General features: G+C 40.6%; 1 protein-coding gene across 1 annotated transcript in view; it reads right to left on the bottom strand.

The window, feature by feature from the left end:
* The window catches only part of LOC311038260 (GTPase IMAP family member 8-like), a 487,341-nt gene that overhangs the window by 453,368 nt on the left and 16,596 nt on the right, over positions 1 to 17,377 (bottom strand). Inside the window, exon 2 of the mRNA XM_084047660.1 lies at positions 185 to 874. Within this exon, the coding sequence (XP_083903786.1) occupies positions 185 to 872 (688 nt within the window). The 5' untranslated portion in view covers positions 873 to 874. The remainder of the gene's footprint in view (positions 1 to 184; positions 875 to 17,377) is intronic.

Below are 17,377 nucleotides of genomic sequence, written 5' to 3'. Positions count from 1 at the left end.
GCAAATTCAGCTAATCATCTGGGGACCACCAACATAATTTGGGGACCCCCTGGGGTCCCCCAGTTTGGAAACCACTGCTCTAATCTACAAGTGTTGTTATTTTATCAGTTTAGTAATTTACCAGCCAGACTGACTGAATGACTGACTTATTGATTAATTGATTGATTGATTTTATAATCATCACCTTCAAACAGAGCTTTCAGAACAGTTCCCTGTCTGTATGTCTTGGTCATCAATGTCAGGACATGTTCCTCTATGTTCCTCTTCCTCTCTGACAACTTCTCTGCAACATCTCCATCAACTTCATAGTGTCCACCTCTGTTTCCTGACACCATCTGTTTTATCTTCTCCAGCAGCTGTGTGACCTGAGTGTCATCTCTCTTCTCATTGTTGAAGACATGATACCTGTTGCCACATTTGTCAACAAGCCAGCGGAGGTCTTCCCCTCCAGCCTCAATGTGCTGCTCAATGCTTCTGTCTCCCAGACGGTCTCCATGGGTGAACAGTACTATAGTGTGACTCCACACGCTCTGTGACAGAAGTGACATGTGTTCATCTACTTCTACTCTCTGTTCTTTGGTGAATGCTTTATGAAGACGAACCGTCAGAAGAACAGCATGTGGTCCAGGAGGACAGAGACACACACTGTTCTGGATCTCCAGTTTGTCCATCTCTGGAGACTTTTGTGGTCCGTAGAGCCAGCCTGGTGAGTCCACCACTGTCAGATGTCTCCCTGCTACTTCACCATGTCTTACACACTGCACTGACCTTAGAACTCCAGCTTTAAAAACACTTCCTCCCAGAATGGTGTTTCCTGCTGAACTCTTTCCAGACCAAAACCCTCCAAACAACACAATCCTGAGGTAAGCCATTTCTGTCAGAGAAAATATTGTTTAGTCACAATAAGTCACAACAACAACAATAATACTAATAATAATACTACTAATAATAATGATAATAAAAATAAAAATGATAATTAAAGCGATGACCGGGCTTACACCTCTGTCTACGTTAGGGGCAAATATCGACCAATCAAAACAGGGAGCAGAGCTAAGTAACTACAATGAAGGACAAGGATTTTCAACTGAGTCCAATAAGAGTCTCATGACTGTACGACAGACTGTACAAAAGTTATGGCAAAACAGAGAAAATATAAAATATTGACCAATCAGAATATAGGGGCGGGGCTAAGTAGCTCCAATGAAGGACAAGGACTCAATCAAATCAAGTGACATGAGTCACTTGTAAGTCACATTTGTAAGCCCCCCCCCATAAAATACGTGTTATAAAAATGAAAATAAATCCGAAATGTCACATTTTTGTCAACATTCTTGAACATAGCAGATCTACAAGCTGATTTTGATGCTACATAAACTAATTTTGCTGCAGGGACCCCCAAGGAACCTCACTTTGAGAACCACCTCTACTATACTCACTAATACTACATAAAGAAGTATATTTCTGTATATTACTAGTAGTAATAATTTCTGCCTCCTCCATCCTCCAGCATGGCCGTGTAACAGTGAAACTGGTGACCTATTGAAATATGTATCCCACATATGGACTTAGGTCTTGGCCTAAATACCACTAGTTTTAACTGTTAATACACAAACAGCAGTGATTTAAATACCACTAGGTTTAACTCTGTTTAACAAACAGCAGTGATTTACCTTCGGAGATTTGGCTCGGCGGTGGAGGTGTTTTATTTATTTTATTTAGGTTATATTGGTGAACAGTCCATTGTACAATACAGCAATCTGTACTTCCATCATTTACTGTAATATCATATGATCTACCTACAAAAACACATCTGTAACTTGATTGAATTTTATTTCTAATATAGTTGCTGTTAGTCAGAAACCTTGTACTGTATCTGCATATTTAAACTTGTGTATGTTTCCTTTTTATGCCCTTCCTCATGATACAAGATGCACATCATGCAAAAGTAGCGAAAATATCCCATCTACAAGCTCACAAAGCATTGCATTGTGACACGTTGTGGGCTTATAGATCTGCTATTTTAGCCACATTTTACAAACCTGAAAGTGGTGACATCTGCCTGTGGGTTTTATAAATATTTAACCAATGACAAGTATTAACAAGAGCTTGTGACTAAATAATAATTACTTTGGATCCATTTGGAACACAGGTTCTGTTTTCTTTTTTTGGACATACAAGGTTTCCACTAACAGCATGCAACAATAGTATAGTCAGATCAGTGCTTACCTTATTAGTTTCTACAGAGTTAGCCTTTGAAGAAACAAGTCCATACTCCATAAGCTTCGTCCTCCAGTGTCAACATGTACGACTGACAAGTGATTCCTGTAAATGAACAACATTGTGTAATCATTAACCTGCTGTAAGGAATGATTCTGGATTAAAGTCCACAGACTTTATTGTTTTATATCACAGAGCTGGAGAGAGGCTGATATCACAAAACCATGCTGCACTTAAAAAGAGAAGTGCATTCTCCCTGCATTTGGATTGTATGCTTATTTTTATTGACCTTTCTTCAGTCAGGGAAAACCGTTGAGAGCAACTCAGGACACCCTGATCAGAACATACAAAACAATACAATTTAAAATAAATAAATAAAGTGCAATAAATATGAACATTATAAAAAAACATCACAAATGCAAATAAATAAGGGCTATGCAAAGCATGTACAGTTCTTATGTACCTAATGCATATATATATTAGGCCTGTCAAAGTTAACGCAAATTCCTTTTAACGCAACTATTTTGGGGGTCCACTAGGTCGCATCATACGCTGACTGTTATGAAGACAGAGGAGAGGCACTTGAATGTAACAAGTTCCTAACTTGAGTGTTTGTAAGGTGTGTGTTTGCAATTTCATAAGGACTGTGGTAAAGACAGACACTGCCTTTCTTGATTATTTTCATTATTTTCTGTTTAACATATGCATTTATAATACTACTCATTTCATATACATTTCATTTATACAAACAACACAGAGACAATTGTTTGTTTAAATCATAACCACTTTATTTTATCTCAACAGTTTAAAGCTCCTCACCACACCAAACAAACACACACTTGCCATGTCTTCTTCCTGGTCTGAGGATCAGAAAAGAGTACCACATGACCACAGTGCTCCTTATATGGAGGGGTAGGGGAATTGGGACATACCATTTGACAGGGGAGTGGGGTATTTATTTTCTGTATAAGGTATATTATGATTGAAAAGAGGTGTGCTGTTAAACATGATTAATACTTACCTTTTGTTTGATTTGAATGATTTCTGTAAAGTTTGGAAAATGTTTTCTTTGTTTGAGTTCACTAGTATTGTAGGTGAGTGTGTTGAGGTTACCTGTCCTTTTAAGACATGGTTGAGGCCACTAGGTAGAGACCATGCAGGTAGATGATATTAGTCAGTCTGGTCTGGCCTGGGTCAGTAAAATCAGGGGCACCATGCTGCTGCTAAAGTTCTGCCCTTTATATCAGTCTGACAGAGTCAGTTTATTCTCTGGACTGTTGCTTGTTTGAAGCATGTAAGTTTATTGTTTTGTGGTTTTTTTTATTACCTTTTCTTTTAACATTATTTTTTTGTGCAACTTGAAAAATAAATCTGGATTATTGCAGCCTTTGGTTTGTCATTCTGTCAACCTAGCCCTCATCAGAAAGAACTCTTTAACAAGGAGGTAATGTAATGTTTTATGTAACATTACTGAAATGAATCTTTAATAGAGTCTAGGTCACTGTTTTTCAAGTGTCTTTTTATGAGTTTATCTTGTTATATATTACATATACATTGTTTTACCATGTAGTTGACTTGATATTATTATATAAAGTGTCATATTGTTGTTAAGATGTAAGTTCGTGGAGCACTGTTGTGTACATCGCATCAAACTTAGCAAGCTAACACGTTAGCTGGTTAGCTATGTAGCAAAACACTCTGGCTCGAGAAATGCGTTATGTAATCTAGCTAGGAGGACAACGTTAGTTATCTCGTCAATTTGGCTTTTAATGCTATATCACACAAGTGAGAGTTATTATGGGGGGGAAAGCGCGGTGGTGAATCAGCTACACCCTGCATGTTAGCAGGCCTCAGATAGCTAGCTCGCTAGGCTTTCCGCAGCACCCGTGGGAAGCCTGGTTTCTATTGTCAATCAACGAGTGTGATCCGGTCTAGAGCCCGCCTACTGAATCCGGTCATTTGCACGCACGTACATAGATTTCAGAAACGTTTCCGTATCCGGTATAGACCCAGACCGGATTAGCAACCTTCAAAGCAACTTGATCCCAGTGTACTGTACTGTACACTGTACAGTACAGTATAATACTAACCAGTTTGAGTTAGCTCGATGGCGAATTCGACGTTGTTCCCCACGCCGTGTCGCCTCAAAACCGGTGCGGTGGAAAGCTACCGTAAGTCGCATACAGTTCAACCGCCGTCCAAAACGTTGGTAACGTTAACGTTAGGCCTAACCGTTATGTTAAAACAGTGAAAAGACGTTTGGACTACTGAATCTTATTTCATTTATTGTATGTTTGTTCTTAATGGACTCTCTGTTTGTGTTGATGTTTCAGGTTGATACAAACAATCGATGGATGTTGTGACCCCAACGTTGATTGAGTGGCAGCTTCCAGGGCTGATAGAAAGGTTCAAAGGTAAGCTAATTTATAAGTCATCTCCATGCCTTCATTTTATGGATATAATACTGTATTATGGTTCAGCCCCTGTCATCATTATGTGCCTGCTATATGCTCTGTGCATAGGAAATGAATGGGACTAGTAAGCCACTGTAGCTTGCTGCCAATGCTTCAGTTTTTAACATTGAGTGATCCATCTTGTGATTCAAATATCTTTACTGTAGTTCAACTGTAGTAGTTTACTGTCTACTACAGGGGTTGATGGAGAGGGCCACTATATTTTCACACTCTCTCTAGAGAGCCACATTGCATAAATATACTGTAGCAAAAATAGCAGATCTACAAGCTCAAAAAGCGTCGCAGTGCGACACGTTTTGAGCTTGTAGATCTGCTATTTTTTAATTGGAATTCTACATTTTTTTTGCAAATTTTGAATTGGAATCCTGAAAAGTAAGATTTTTACTTAATTTCAAATGCATTTAATAATTTCAAATGCATTTAATAATACTTATGTTAACTTTATGAACTTAAATACAAATACATTGGACATAAAAAAAGACAATACGATTTTAGTACAAGTCATTAAGTTACTAGTATAGACTCTGAAGTAATTAAAGCAGCTGAAATCAAGTGTAACAGCTGAAATCAAATCAACCTGCGGGCCACATTAAATTAAGGTGTTGGCCGCATGTGACCCGGCAGTTGCCCATGTATGTCTACTACTATTGGATTAATTGATTAACTGAACTGCGCTTCCATTCTGAAAAAATGCTTTTGCTCTCGCGTGAATCTCAGGTTTGCAGCAGCACAGCGTATCAATCACATCATCCAATAGTGTTGGACAACAGCAATGCATGTAGTTTATTTGTCTTTTTGTTGAAGGCAAATGTACGTAATTCTCAAATATTCATCCATATACAAGCCATGACTAGAAGTACATGCAACACTCGAATACATGCTTAAATTAAGTAATAGGTGCTCTGGTCTGCTGTAAAACGCTTTGAATTAAATAAACGTTCACAAATTGTGAAATCGTTCATGCCACTGATGGAAGTGATTCAGCATTTTGGAGATATCTTCTTCTCTGATGTTTATTATTATTGTCTGCTCCATAACAGCATATTTTTTCTTAGGGGAGTTTGAGGAAACCATGGATGCTCTGCAGGCCGACATCGACCAACTGTTATCCGAGAAGGCAGAGCTGAAGCTGCGCATCAACAGCCAATCAAAGATGACCATCGACGGGCTGAGAGGAACATCCCCATCAGGCATAGCTTCCATTGCCCCAGGGATGTTGGGAGGTGAGGGTACGGAAATCAATCTGACATTCATTGTATTGTCTTCGTTTGGCACATACAGTACAAAAATATACTTTAAAATACCTAGTTACTAACTTAGTTATGTGGTGAAAGATGAAGTCAGACCCAGGTGCTGATTAAAGAATTAAAATGATGATTGAAATGATTAAAAAGTCATGATTAATAACGGGCGGAAGTGGCTCAGGGGTAGAGTGGCCTGGGAACTGGAAACCGCAAGGTTCCCAGTTCGATCCCAGGTTCCCCCAGAGTTGGTGTCGATGTGTCCTTGAACAAGACATTGAACCCCTAATTGCTCCCGATGAGCAGGTTGGTGCCTTGCATGGTTTCCTACGCCATCGGTGTGTGAATGTGATTCACAATCTATGTAAAGCGCTTTGGATAAAAGCAGCCCCATTTACCTTTTCTTAGCGCCGCTAGCCGCTCTATACCTGACTTTGTCCGTGTGCGTACGTCAACAAAGTGATTGGTCAAGCTTCACGTGACACGTGGCTATAAACACATATCGATGACAAAATGTATCAAAGGCGTCGCTACCTTCACACAGGGTGTGATTTTTTTTTAACAAACCCCTACGTGACCCTAACGCCCCTACGTGACAACGCCAAACCATAACGTGTCTCTATAGCTCTTCTTTCCTTTTCGTCTCTGCACCTAATAATAACTTACAGAAGAACAAAAAGATACCTGCACACTGAAGTCATACTGGCTTCTGTCACTTCATGCTGTAGTTGCTATTCTTTTAAATCTGACTACCTCAAATACTAACCAGTGTGTTTTGCTCTTGCATGCCAAAGATTCTCAATACTTAATTCTTAGATGTACACTGGATTTCGTTGAACAAACTCATGTCAACACAATGTTTTTGCATAACCCAAAACGTTTTTCAGTGTTTTTTTCAGGTCTTGTGCTGATAACTAATATCTCTTATCCCCACAGCAGGCATGGTGTCAGGTACAGGATCAGGGTGATGTTCTCTCCACAAGCAGATTGAGGCTCAGAGACTGCATCAAACAACTGAAGAATGAGAACAACAGGCTCAAGGTGGGTCAGTGTCTTATTCATTTAAACGTTATTTAACCAGACAGGTTATTACGAACAGTTGTGTTCTTAATAACCGTTCTTTCACCAGAAATGAGTATGTTCCATAGACTTCGGCCGGTGGGGGGCATGACATTGGACTGAAATGATTATGGCTGTTAGTATCTTTACTTGCACACTTAAGCTTGTAACTTATTTTTATGGTTCACACATATAACGTTTTAGTGGCAAAGTGGTGAGTGAAATAGTCACACTATAGAGTCTATGGTCTCCATATTCCCTCTTCCCATCGAATCAGGAGAAGCTCTCTCATAGCATCATGCCGGAAGAGGGGAAAAAATTTGAGTGTCTACCTGGGAGTTATGTTTTCATCACTGCTGATCGGAGCTAATAAATAATGTACCTACTGCAGAGTTATTATATCCCAGGAACTGATTGTAAACTTTACCAGTAAAGATAAAAGCTAGATGTTAGTGGAGTTTTGGTACAGTGGTAAAGGGGCTTAAGTGTATTGAGGACAGAATGCTACTTAACCAGAAGCCACGGTATTTGTCTGTAGCTAATACAAGCTATGAGCTGTCCTTTGCGGTACTCTGAGGGGAGCAGATTTCTAACTGCCAAATCACATGACCTTTTGTTTTGTATGCGTTTAATACCATGTTTAGTATTCTGAAGGCTTGTGACTTTAAAACAAAATGCTGGTTGGCCCAACTGAGCACAGGTGCCTCGGAAGCACTAGTACTGGCTTTAGTTTCAAGTTGCAGGTGTATATAACATGAATATTGCTAAATAGCCATTCCAATTTAATTGCTTACTCATTAGGTCCTGGACATGTTTCCCAATTACTAATTGCTGTGGCAACATAATATGACACAGAATGAATTGTAAGTGTTCTAATGCATATGCATATTCATGTAACGATAACATGATTTGTTTTGCTCTATTCTCCTCCCTGAAGGCTGAGGAGATGCGTGCCCAAATCAAATGGCCTCTGCCCCCCCTCCATGTGCCCAAACTGTCCTCCAAAGATGGAGGCCGACCGGAGGTGGTCTGACCAGCTGCAGGAGACGCTGCTGCAGATGAGCACTAATGTCAAAGTGGTGGACATCACCGGGAAAAATCCAGGTACTCTACATGTGGTGGAATAGAGCACCGAAGTCTGACGTAATTTACACATCCTAGGTTTGTCTACCTGGTTTGCGGTTTTCCACCACCATTCTGAATCCCATAGACGTGTTTAATATTGCGTCAAATAAGAACTGTGTTCCAAAAATAAACAAATGACCCCGGCGGTTTGACTCTTATGGATATGAAGCATCAACTGATGTGAGAAAATTATAATGTTACTTTCGCCGAATTAGTTACATTTTCGCCAGAAACAGACTGTATCAAATACGAGTGACTATCATAAACGATACAGAACCTCCTCCATGACGATATCGCAGAGACAGTTTGTTTATTTTTGGACCACAATTCTTATATGAGACGATTCTATGATGACCCAATGTTATTCTCCATGGCGAAATTACTTTTCGAACCTGGGGATGAACGAGTGACGTCAGGATTTCTGTACTCTATATGTTGGTGTTTTAAGAAGGACCGTACAGGAAAGTGTTGTATGGGAGAAATCAGAGGTGCTTTCAGGTTTCTTTAGGTCCTGTTCTGTTTTACAGATCAATCCTCATCTCTGAATTCCGCTATGGAAAGGTGAAAGCCAACAGCGTGAGCAACCGCTACATCACAACCCTGCTGCTGCTGTTGCTACAGGAGGAGGAGGAAGACACTAGTGCAGCTGGTGATCCTGTGATAGGCCTGGAAGAGGTGCAGCCTCTGAGCCATGCTGATGCCCTGGAACATGTCCTGCAGATCATTCCCATGCTGCAGAGCACCACCAACCTCACTGACAGCCTGAGTGCTGCCATGCTCAAGGTCTGTCATTGGGAGATTATATTCTACCGCTAATTAATTATTTTTTTTTTCTTATTAGCTGAACAAGTTCATCGTTCGACTATTGATTATTACAAAGGGCTCCTAGATTTGTCCGTTTCAGTCAGCCTTTTGTTACAGATGGTGATTATAAAATATTTGTTAAAGGAGAATTCCGTTCATTTTAAGTGTTATGTTTGATGTGTGTCAAATCACTTACCAACGTAGAAATGAAAATCGCGTGACTCCACAGATCCCCCTATCGACCCCCACCGTTGGCATGATAGTAGGATTGTGGATAGCCCAAATTCGCCTATTTTAACAAATGCAAAGTCTGTTTTTTTGCTTCTAGTACTCATTGTTGAGTCCCATGATAATGTAACAGGCGCTAAAACTCAGAGAAGCTAACGGCTAATAACAGAACGGACTAGTGCTGGGGCTGCTTATCTCTCTGCATGGCAGCCCCAGGTTGCCAGGTCGGGAGAGAAACCGGCAACCAGCATTAGTCCGTTCTGTTATTAGCCGTTAGCTTTCGGGAGTTTTAGCGCCTGTTACATTATCATGGGACTCAACAATGAGTACTAGAAGCAAAAAAACAGACTTTGCATTTGTTAAAATAGGCGAATTTGGGATATCCTATCGGCTCCCATTTTGCCAACGGAGGGGGTCTGGAGACAGTGCGACAGGGGGATTCTTCGACTCAGTCAATGGCCGTTCCTACGCTGGTGAGTGATTTGAGACACATCAAAGATACAACTTAAAATGCCCGGATGCCTCCTTTAAGCCCTGTTGCATGCTTTTGTGATGTTTTTGGATAATGCCTTTATTTGTTTTCCATATGAAAAATACCTTCCTCCTGCAGCTTAGTCCCTATAACTATGAGAGGATTGAAGTTGTGCTTGTAATAGGACTATGAAACTGTCTATGAAAAAGTTTAATCTGCAAAAGGTTTTATATAATATGTAGTAGGGGTCCCTGCTTAATCTGTTTCTCTGCTAAGGGGTCTTTGGCCTGAAAAACGTTGAAGTGCCCTGGTGTATAATGTCAGTGATTTGTAACACATTTCCTATTTCTCTTCTCTTTTTTTTTTACCTTTTTAAAGAACGATGCCCATGTTTGCCTCATGCTGTCGAAGCCTGGTCGGATGTCTGGTCTGCATTGAGGGGAGGAAGAACACGTGATCACCTTTTGAGTGGCCTCTGCCAAGGCATGAGATGCCTCCAGCAGGTCCTCAATACGGTCCCTCAGTGTCTGTACTTCATACTGCTCAGTTCTGGAACTGACATATTTCGCAAATGGTTATATAGAAGAAGCGTTCATGTATTTGATAAGAGAGAGCAGTTGCTAAATGCCTACATTTTAAGATCCGTTTTCTCATCCAATACCTGATTCTTGCTCTTCTCTGGTGGCACTGCCTGAATGCAGAGCTGTCCACAGCATGGATTTTGGCATTATTCGGCTTCCAGAACAGGGGACCCTTCATGAGAGAATTGGAGTCAAGTGAAGAGACACATTATTTAAAAAATCACACCCTGTGTGAAGGAAGCGGTGCCTTTGGGGCGGGCCTTAACTCATTTCAATGCGTCCCTATTGGTGGTCTGAGTCCACTTACCAAATTTGTACTTGGGAGCATGCTGCAAACTGGAATGATGGCTGTTTAAAGCCCAGCCAATGGGCAGACAGAGGGGGCGGGGCTTAAGTAATGACAGTTAGTCCTTATTGCTGGCTTTAGTCCATGTACAAAATTTGTACTCCATAGCATGCTGCGAACTTGAGTTATGGCTGTTTGAAGGCCAGCCAATGGGAAGACAGAGGGGGCGGGGCTTCAGCAATTCATGCTGGTCCCTATTGGTGGTCTAAGTCCACATACCAAATGTGGACTTGGTGGCATGCTGCAAACTGGAGTTATAGCTGTTTAAAATCCCGTGCTCATCCCGTGCTCATACGGGCGCGGGGGGTCCCTGGACCCCTCTTTGATAACTTCATCAATTCATGCTCGTGCCTATTGGTGGTCTAAGTCCACATACCAAATGTGGACTTGGTGGCATGCTGCAAACTGGAGTTATAGCTGTTTAAAATCCCGTGCTCATCCCGTGCTCATACGGGCGCGGGGGGTCCCTGGACCCCTCTTTGATAACTTCATCAATTCATGCTCGTGCCTATTGGTGGTCTAAGTCCACATACCAAATGTGGACTTGGTGGCATGCTGCAAACTGGAGTTATAGCTGTTTAAAATCCCGTGCTCATCCCGTGCTCATACGGGCGCGGGGGGTCCCTGGACCCCTCTTTGATAACTTCATCAATTCATGCTCGTGCCTATTGGTGGTCTAAGTCCACATACCAAATGTGGATTTGGTGGCATGCTGCAAACTGGAGTTATAGCTGTTTAAAATCCCGTGCTCATCCCGTGCTCATACGGGCGCTGGGGGTCCCTGGACCCCTTTTTGATAACGTCATCAATTCATGCTCGTCCCTATTGGTGGTCTAAGTCCACATACCACATTTGGACTTGGTGGCATGCTGCAAACTGAAGTTATAGCAGTTTGCTTCTTTGCCGTGCTCATCCCGTGCTGAAACCGCCGGACGGACGGACGGACGGACAGACATACAAAAGTCAAAAGCCACGTATAGAGCGGTTGGCACCGCTAAAAATAGGTGATCATAGTTATACTGCCACTACTTTCAGCTCATTTGCATTACAACATGGCATTTGATTATCGCAAATGAAATTGTAATTTCATAAAACTTTTAGTAACCAGGTTAAAGTTAAAAAGATGGCATTACTTGGGTGAGTCCTTCACTTACATTTGTCAAATCTGTCCCAGCACAGTTCTGGAACTGAAACATTTCACAAATCATTAGCAGATCAAGTTTAAGCTTTGAGAACAAGCATTTGGGAGTGAAAAACAGGTGAAGCAGTGAAGCAGGATTATAGTGCATACTTATAAGCACTTGACAGGCTTTATGTTGCTGTGAAAAACTGAAAATACAATCTTAGGCCTACTGCATGCCTTATGGTTTAAGTTGCATTGTTACCCTAATTGCACAGCCATCAGTTTGTTAGCAAGAAATATCCCTGATATTAGACATGGAGGAATAATTTCTCTTATTGATGGAGTGATTCCAATTCAACAGCTAAAAACTCACTCAACAGTAGCTCTCACTCTCGATAAAGCAACTGTTAATTCCAAAGTTTAAGATATTTTGTTTTACAATACCCGACTCTTTCACACCACTACCTGAAGGCCGTTTCATCCACAGCCAGCACCTTCATGGCATTTTTGCTTCCAGTAGCTGGACCCTACATTGAGAGTAATGCAGAGTCAAGATACCACATTTAAGAAGGTGCTCATTTACTAATGACACTAATTTCAGATCATTTTAATTACAACATTAAGCAATGCATATATGAGCACAAATTACACGAGGATTGACCTGTAAAACAAACAATAGTTAAGTAAACCAAGGTAAGACAACATGTAGTCTACACTGCAGTGAATCGTGTTGTCTAGCGACAGACCAAAGTGAGACTTATGCACTTGACAGACTTTATGCTGCTGTGAGAAACATGGGATTAAACTAATGCATTAGTAACTGTTTTCCCATTCCTGTTCTCTGTTATACATTATAGTTCCTAAGTACAGTAACCAGGTTAAAGTTACTAAAGTTTAAAAAATGGCATTACTTCGGTGAGGCCTTCACTGAAATCTGTCATGCACGTCCCAGCAGAGTGATTCAAATTCAACAGCTAAGAAGTATCACAGTAGCTCTCACTCTCGATAAAGCTTCTGTTAATTCCAAAATTTCAGATCTTTTGTTATCCAATACCTGACTGTTATGTGCGTGCACATGTTAACACCTCAGTCTACAGTCTTTCTATGCTTATGTGTTCACTAATGCTCATTTGTCCTAGTGTCTATGCTGACCTGGTCTTGGCTAGACACCTGTCGCTCCCCTTCTCAGCTCATGTGTGATTAGAGCCTGACACTATAAAGAGGAGCTGTAGCTAGCTCTCGGCTATTCCCCCCAGCACCCCAGCAGAGCACAAGAGTTTATTGGTTCCCTTGACTATTTCAGTTACGATGGGCTGATTGTAAGTGTTTTTAATTTTTGGTATGATTTTCGTTATTGGTTACTTTTGTGTTTTGGTAGTTCATGGGAGTCTGGTGAAAGGATGCAATTGTATCTTTAATTACAAATATAAATAAAGATTCTTTATTTAACTGCTGTCCCTTCAGACTCAGTGATTTCATTTACCATAGAGTGTGAGGACGTAGTCTTCTTCGTTTTCCACCTTCACCTTCTCGACGATGACAGGGAGTACTGCTTCTGCTTCGACAAAAGGACCCGCAGATTAACATGTATTTGTCCACAGACCCCCATCTGATAAGATTTGGTTTTAAATATACTTATTTTCAGGTTTGTGTTTGCTAACAGTGTGTTAACATAATTTATACCCTAGTCTTGACTTTCTGTTCTGATTCAAATTACACAAACTAGGTATACCACCTGTTTGATGAATGTAACCGATATAGGGTGATGAGTTGAACAAAGGGGCTTTGAGGAATGTTCAGGATGATCTTATACAAGACCATAGATGTAATATAGTTGGATGATTACATGATATGATTAGATGGCGGACAAGTTTCAGATAACTTGATCATTGAGAGAGAAATCCTTTTTTGGAAGCATATATTCATTCTGTAGATTTATTATTCACTGTAACACCTAATACAAGGGCACAGAAATGTGGGAGTCATAGGGGTCTTAAACGTTTTCAGGCCAGGGACCCCCGTTGGGGGGTGGTACAGCATATATTGCATAATGCAGGGGTCTTCAACGTTTTCAGGCCAAGGACCCCCTAGCTGAGAGAGAGATGAAGCAGGGACCCTCTATATTGTATAGAATGGTGTTTCGGATATACTTTTGCTGCTCTTTTCTCCCTCTACACCTATAACTCTTTGCCAAAAATAGCCGATCTACAAGCTCACAACGCCAGGCGTTGTGAGCTTGTAGATCGGCTATTTTTGGCTAAAGTTCTCCTCAGAAAAGGGATGCTAGGGTTCAAGTGGTTAATATAAAAAAAGAAAAATCATATCACACAAAGATTTGGCAGACCCCCTGTAGTAACTCTGAGGACCCCCTGTTGAAGATCCCTGGTATAATGTATAACATTGTGTTTCATATGTATAGACATACCATGTTGTGCATTCCAGCTATTCAAATAATAGATTGATATTCATTCATATCCACTGCCATTAGTAAACATACTTTACTAACTGAGAAGAATGTAATACTATCAACAATCTGTCAATTTCACAACAATCATGTATACAAGCTATTAATGGCCAGAATCGTGATATATTTTCAACATAAATATGGAAAATATTTAAAGACAAATGGATTTTTTTGGGAAAAAAATATATATAAAAGCCTATATATATATAGGCTTTTAAAATATATAGCCTACATAGGCCTATATTAGCTCTGGTTCAGAGCGTTAGTGAGTTCCCTCTAACGCTCTGGAAGACCCCTCGCTCTGGCCATGTACAAGGAATTCCACCTCGCCGCCAGCGCTCAACTATAGTGAAAATAAACTAAACCATTTCGCTACTCACCGAAGCAAAGGCTGTTTTGGGTTGTTGAATATCTATTCTCCAACTGCGCACGCCTAAACGCACCCCACCTACTCTGTAAAATACACTTTTTGGGCAGAAAATAAAATATGTCAGCGAGACGGACATTATTTGTATTTACTCCACAGTGCCCTCTACAGATCTGGAGGATTTGGGGACTTACCATTAACCAAAATGTAGAGGGCACTGTGGAGTAAATACAAATAATGTCTGTCTCGCTGACATATTTTATTTTCTGCCCAAAAAGTGTATTTTACAGAGTAGGTGGGGTGCGTTTAGGCGTGCGCAGTTGGAGAATAGACATTCAACAACCCAAAACAGCCTTTGCTTCGGTGAGTAGCGAAATGGTTTAGTTTATTTTCACTATAGTTGAGCGCTGGCGGCGCAGTGGAATTCCTTGTACATGGCCAGAGCGAGGGGTCTTCCAGAGCGTTAGAGGGAACTCACTAACGCTCTGGACCAGAGCTAGGCCTATATATACATAAATAAATAAATGTATTCATTGTCCGCGGACCCACTGTTTAAGACTACTTAGGGTCGTAGGCTATTAAATGATATCCCTGAAACGCTTGTGCCTGTGCAAATACCGTTTTTATACATATATTTTTTACATTTTTACAACTATTGTTTTTGGAAAGCAAAACATACGGGAAGTGGGGAACTGTAATTTTGAAGGACACACGGAGGGGGGAGATTGACAGGGCAGTAACCAATCAGGAGCAAGCCCGCCCACAGTTGAACTAACCAATGGAGTCCGTTTCTTCCTTTTTTCGTTTCCAGTTTGTTTGTTTCGCCAGAGAATGGAGAATATGCCGTTTTCTTGATTTTTATTGATTCTGACACACTCTATGTTCGTTTCCTCCCTAGAACGAGAATAGGAGAATTCAATTTGGGTTTCCCGTTTTTTTGATCCTGTGCCTCATGCAGTAAACGGGCCGTTTTAGGTCCATTCTGACACACTCTATGTTGGTTTTCTCCCTAGAACGAGAATAGGAGAATTCAAGTGGTTATTCCGTTTTTCAATCCGTGCGCCCATGCAATAAACGGAAATTGAAGTGTTTTTTTCGTTTTCCGTTTCTGTTCTGACGCTGGACACCAATTATACTTTAGTACCCGGACCATTGTTAGTATATTGAGTGTTGAAAAAAGGGGTGAGGAGGGCTCCCGTGGACTAGAATTTGTGGCTAATCTGACAAACCTTTTTTGTAGTATAAATAATTTATGGATAGAAGGATAGGTAGCCCATACAATATCACAGTAGGTTAGGTAAGGATATACTAGGCTGTAGTAAAGGGTTTTTAGACAGGCTCTGTTTAGGAATGGGCTGATTTTTCTAATAATCCCCACTGATTATGAGACCTTTTTTGTTACCTGGTCGATATGTTCTTTCCAACAGTATTTTTCATCTATCATTATTCCCCAAAATGGGGTGGAGGCTACTCTGCTTATTTCAATACCATCAATACTAAGCTTAGCTTACTCCGGGTTGAATTTCTTCCTACCAGGAAATATTATACATTTAGTTTTTTTATGTTTAATGACAGTTTATTAAGTTGGAACCATTTGGAGAGTATTTGCAGACCTTGATTCGCTTCGTTGATAAGTGTATTGACATTTTTGTGGGAAAGGATGACGCTTGTGTCGTCGGCAAATAAGATTGAGAATAAGGTACTTGATGCTGCAGGTAGATCATTTATGTAAATTAAAAATCACACCCTGTGTGAAGGAAGCGGTGCCTTTGGGAAGGGGCTTAACTAATTTCAGTTCGTCCCTATTGGTGGTCTGAGTCCACTTACCAAATTTGTACTTGGTAGCATGCTGCAAACTGGAATAATGGCTGTTTAAAGCCCAGCCAATGGGCAGACAGAGGGGGCGGGGCTTAAGTAATTACAGTTCGTCCCTATTGGTGGTTTTAGTCCATGTAAAAAATGTGTACTCCGTAGCATGCTGCGAACTTAAGTTATGGCTGTTTAAAGGCCAGCCAATGGGAAGACAGAGGGAGCGGGGCTTCAGCAATTAATGCTCGTCCCTATTGGTTGTCTAAGTCCACATACCAAATTTTGAGGTGATGGTATGCTGCAAACTGGAGTTATAGCTGTTTAAAGCCCTGTGCTCAAACATACATACGGACGGACACACACACACAACGACACGGTCAAATGTAGAGCGGCTGGCACCGCTAAAAATAGCAGTGGGCCAAGAATTGAACCTTGCGCCACTCCACATGATAGTCTTGCTCTAGGTGATTCCGTGTTTTTCACTGCGACATATTGTTGTCTATTTGTAATATAGTTTTCTAGCCAGTTGTAAGCAGTACCACGAAACCCATATCTGGACATTTTAGCAAGCAATATGTTATAATTGACAGTATCAAAAGCTTTCGAAAGGTCCAGGAAAAGTCCCAGTGCATATTCTTTGTTATCTAGTGCATCTGTCATTTTTTCAGTGAGGTCAAGTAGGGCCATGTACGCTGAGTGTTTTTTACAAAAGCCATATTTATGATTATAAAGTATATTATTTGAGTTTATATGCTGGAGTATTCTTTTGTAAACAAGCTTTTCTAGATTTTTTTTTAAAAGATGGTAATATTGATATAGGGCGATAATTAGTAAAGTAGTTTGGATCCTCTGATTTGTAAATAGGGATGACTTTAGCCATCTTTAGGTCATTTGGTACCACTCCAGTTGACAGTGAGATTGTACATAAGAAAGTTAATGGATTTATGATAGTTGTTTTTACCTGTTTAATGAGTGAAGTTCTAATTCGTCATGACCAGCTGCTGTTGTTTTTAGCTTGTCTATGATGTCAAGTATCTCCTGTGGGGCAGGGCATTCAAAATTATTAA

This window comes from Gymnoscopelus microlampas (genome assembly GCF_963454915.1).
Source record: "Gymnoscopelus microlampas genome assembly, chromosome: 21".
Lineage (NCBI taxonomy): Eukaryota > Metazoa > Chordata > Actinopteri > Myctophiformes > Myctophidae > Gymnoscopelus > Gymnoscopelus microlampas.
Note: the sequence above shows the minus strand (reverse complement) of the source record. Positions and strands in the feature narration are given on the sequence as shown.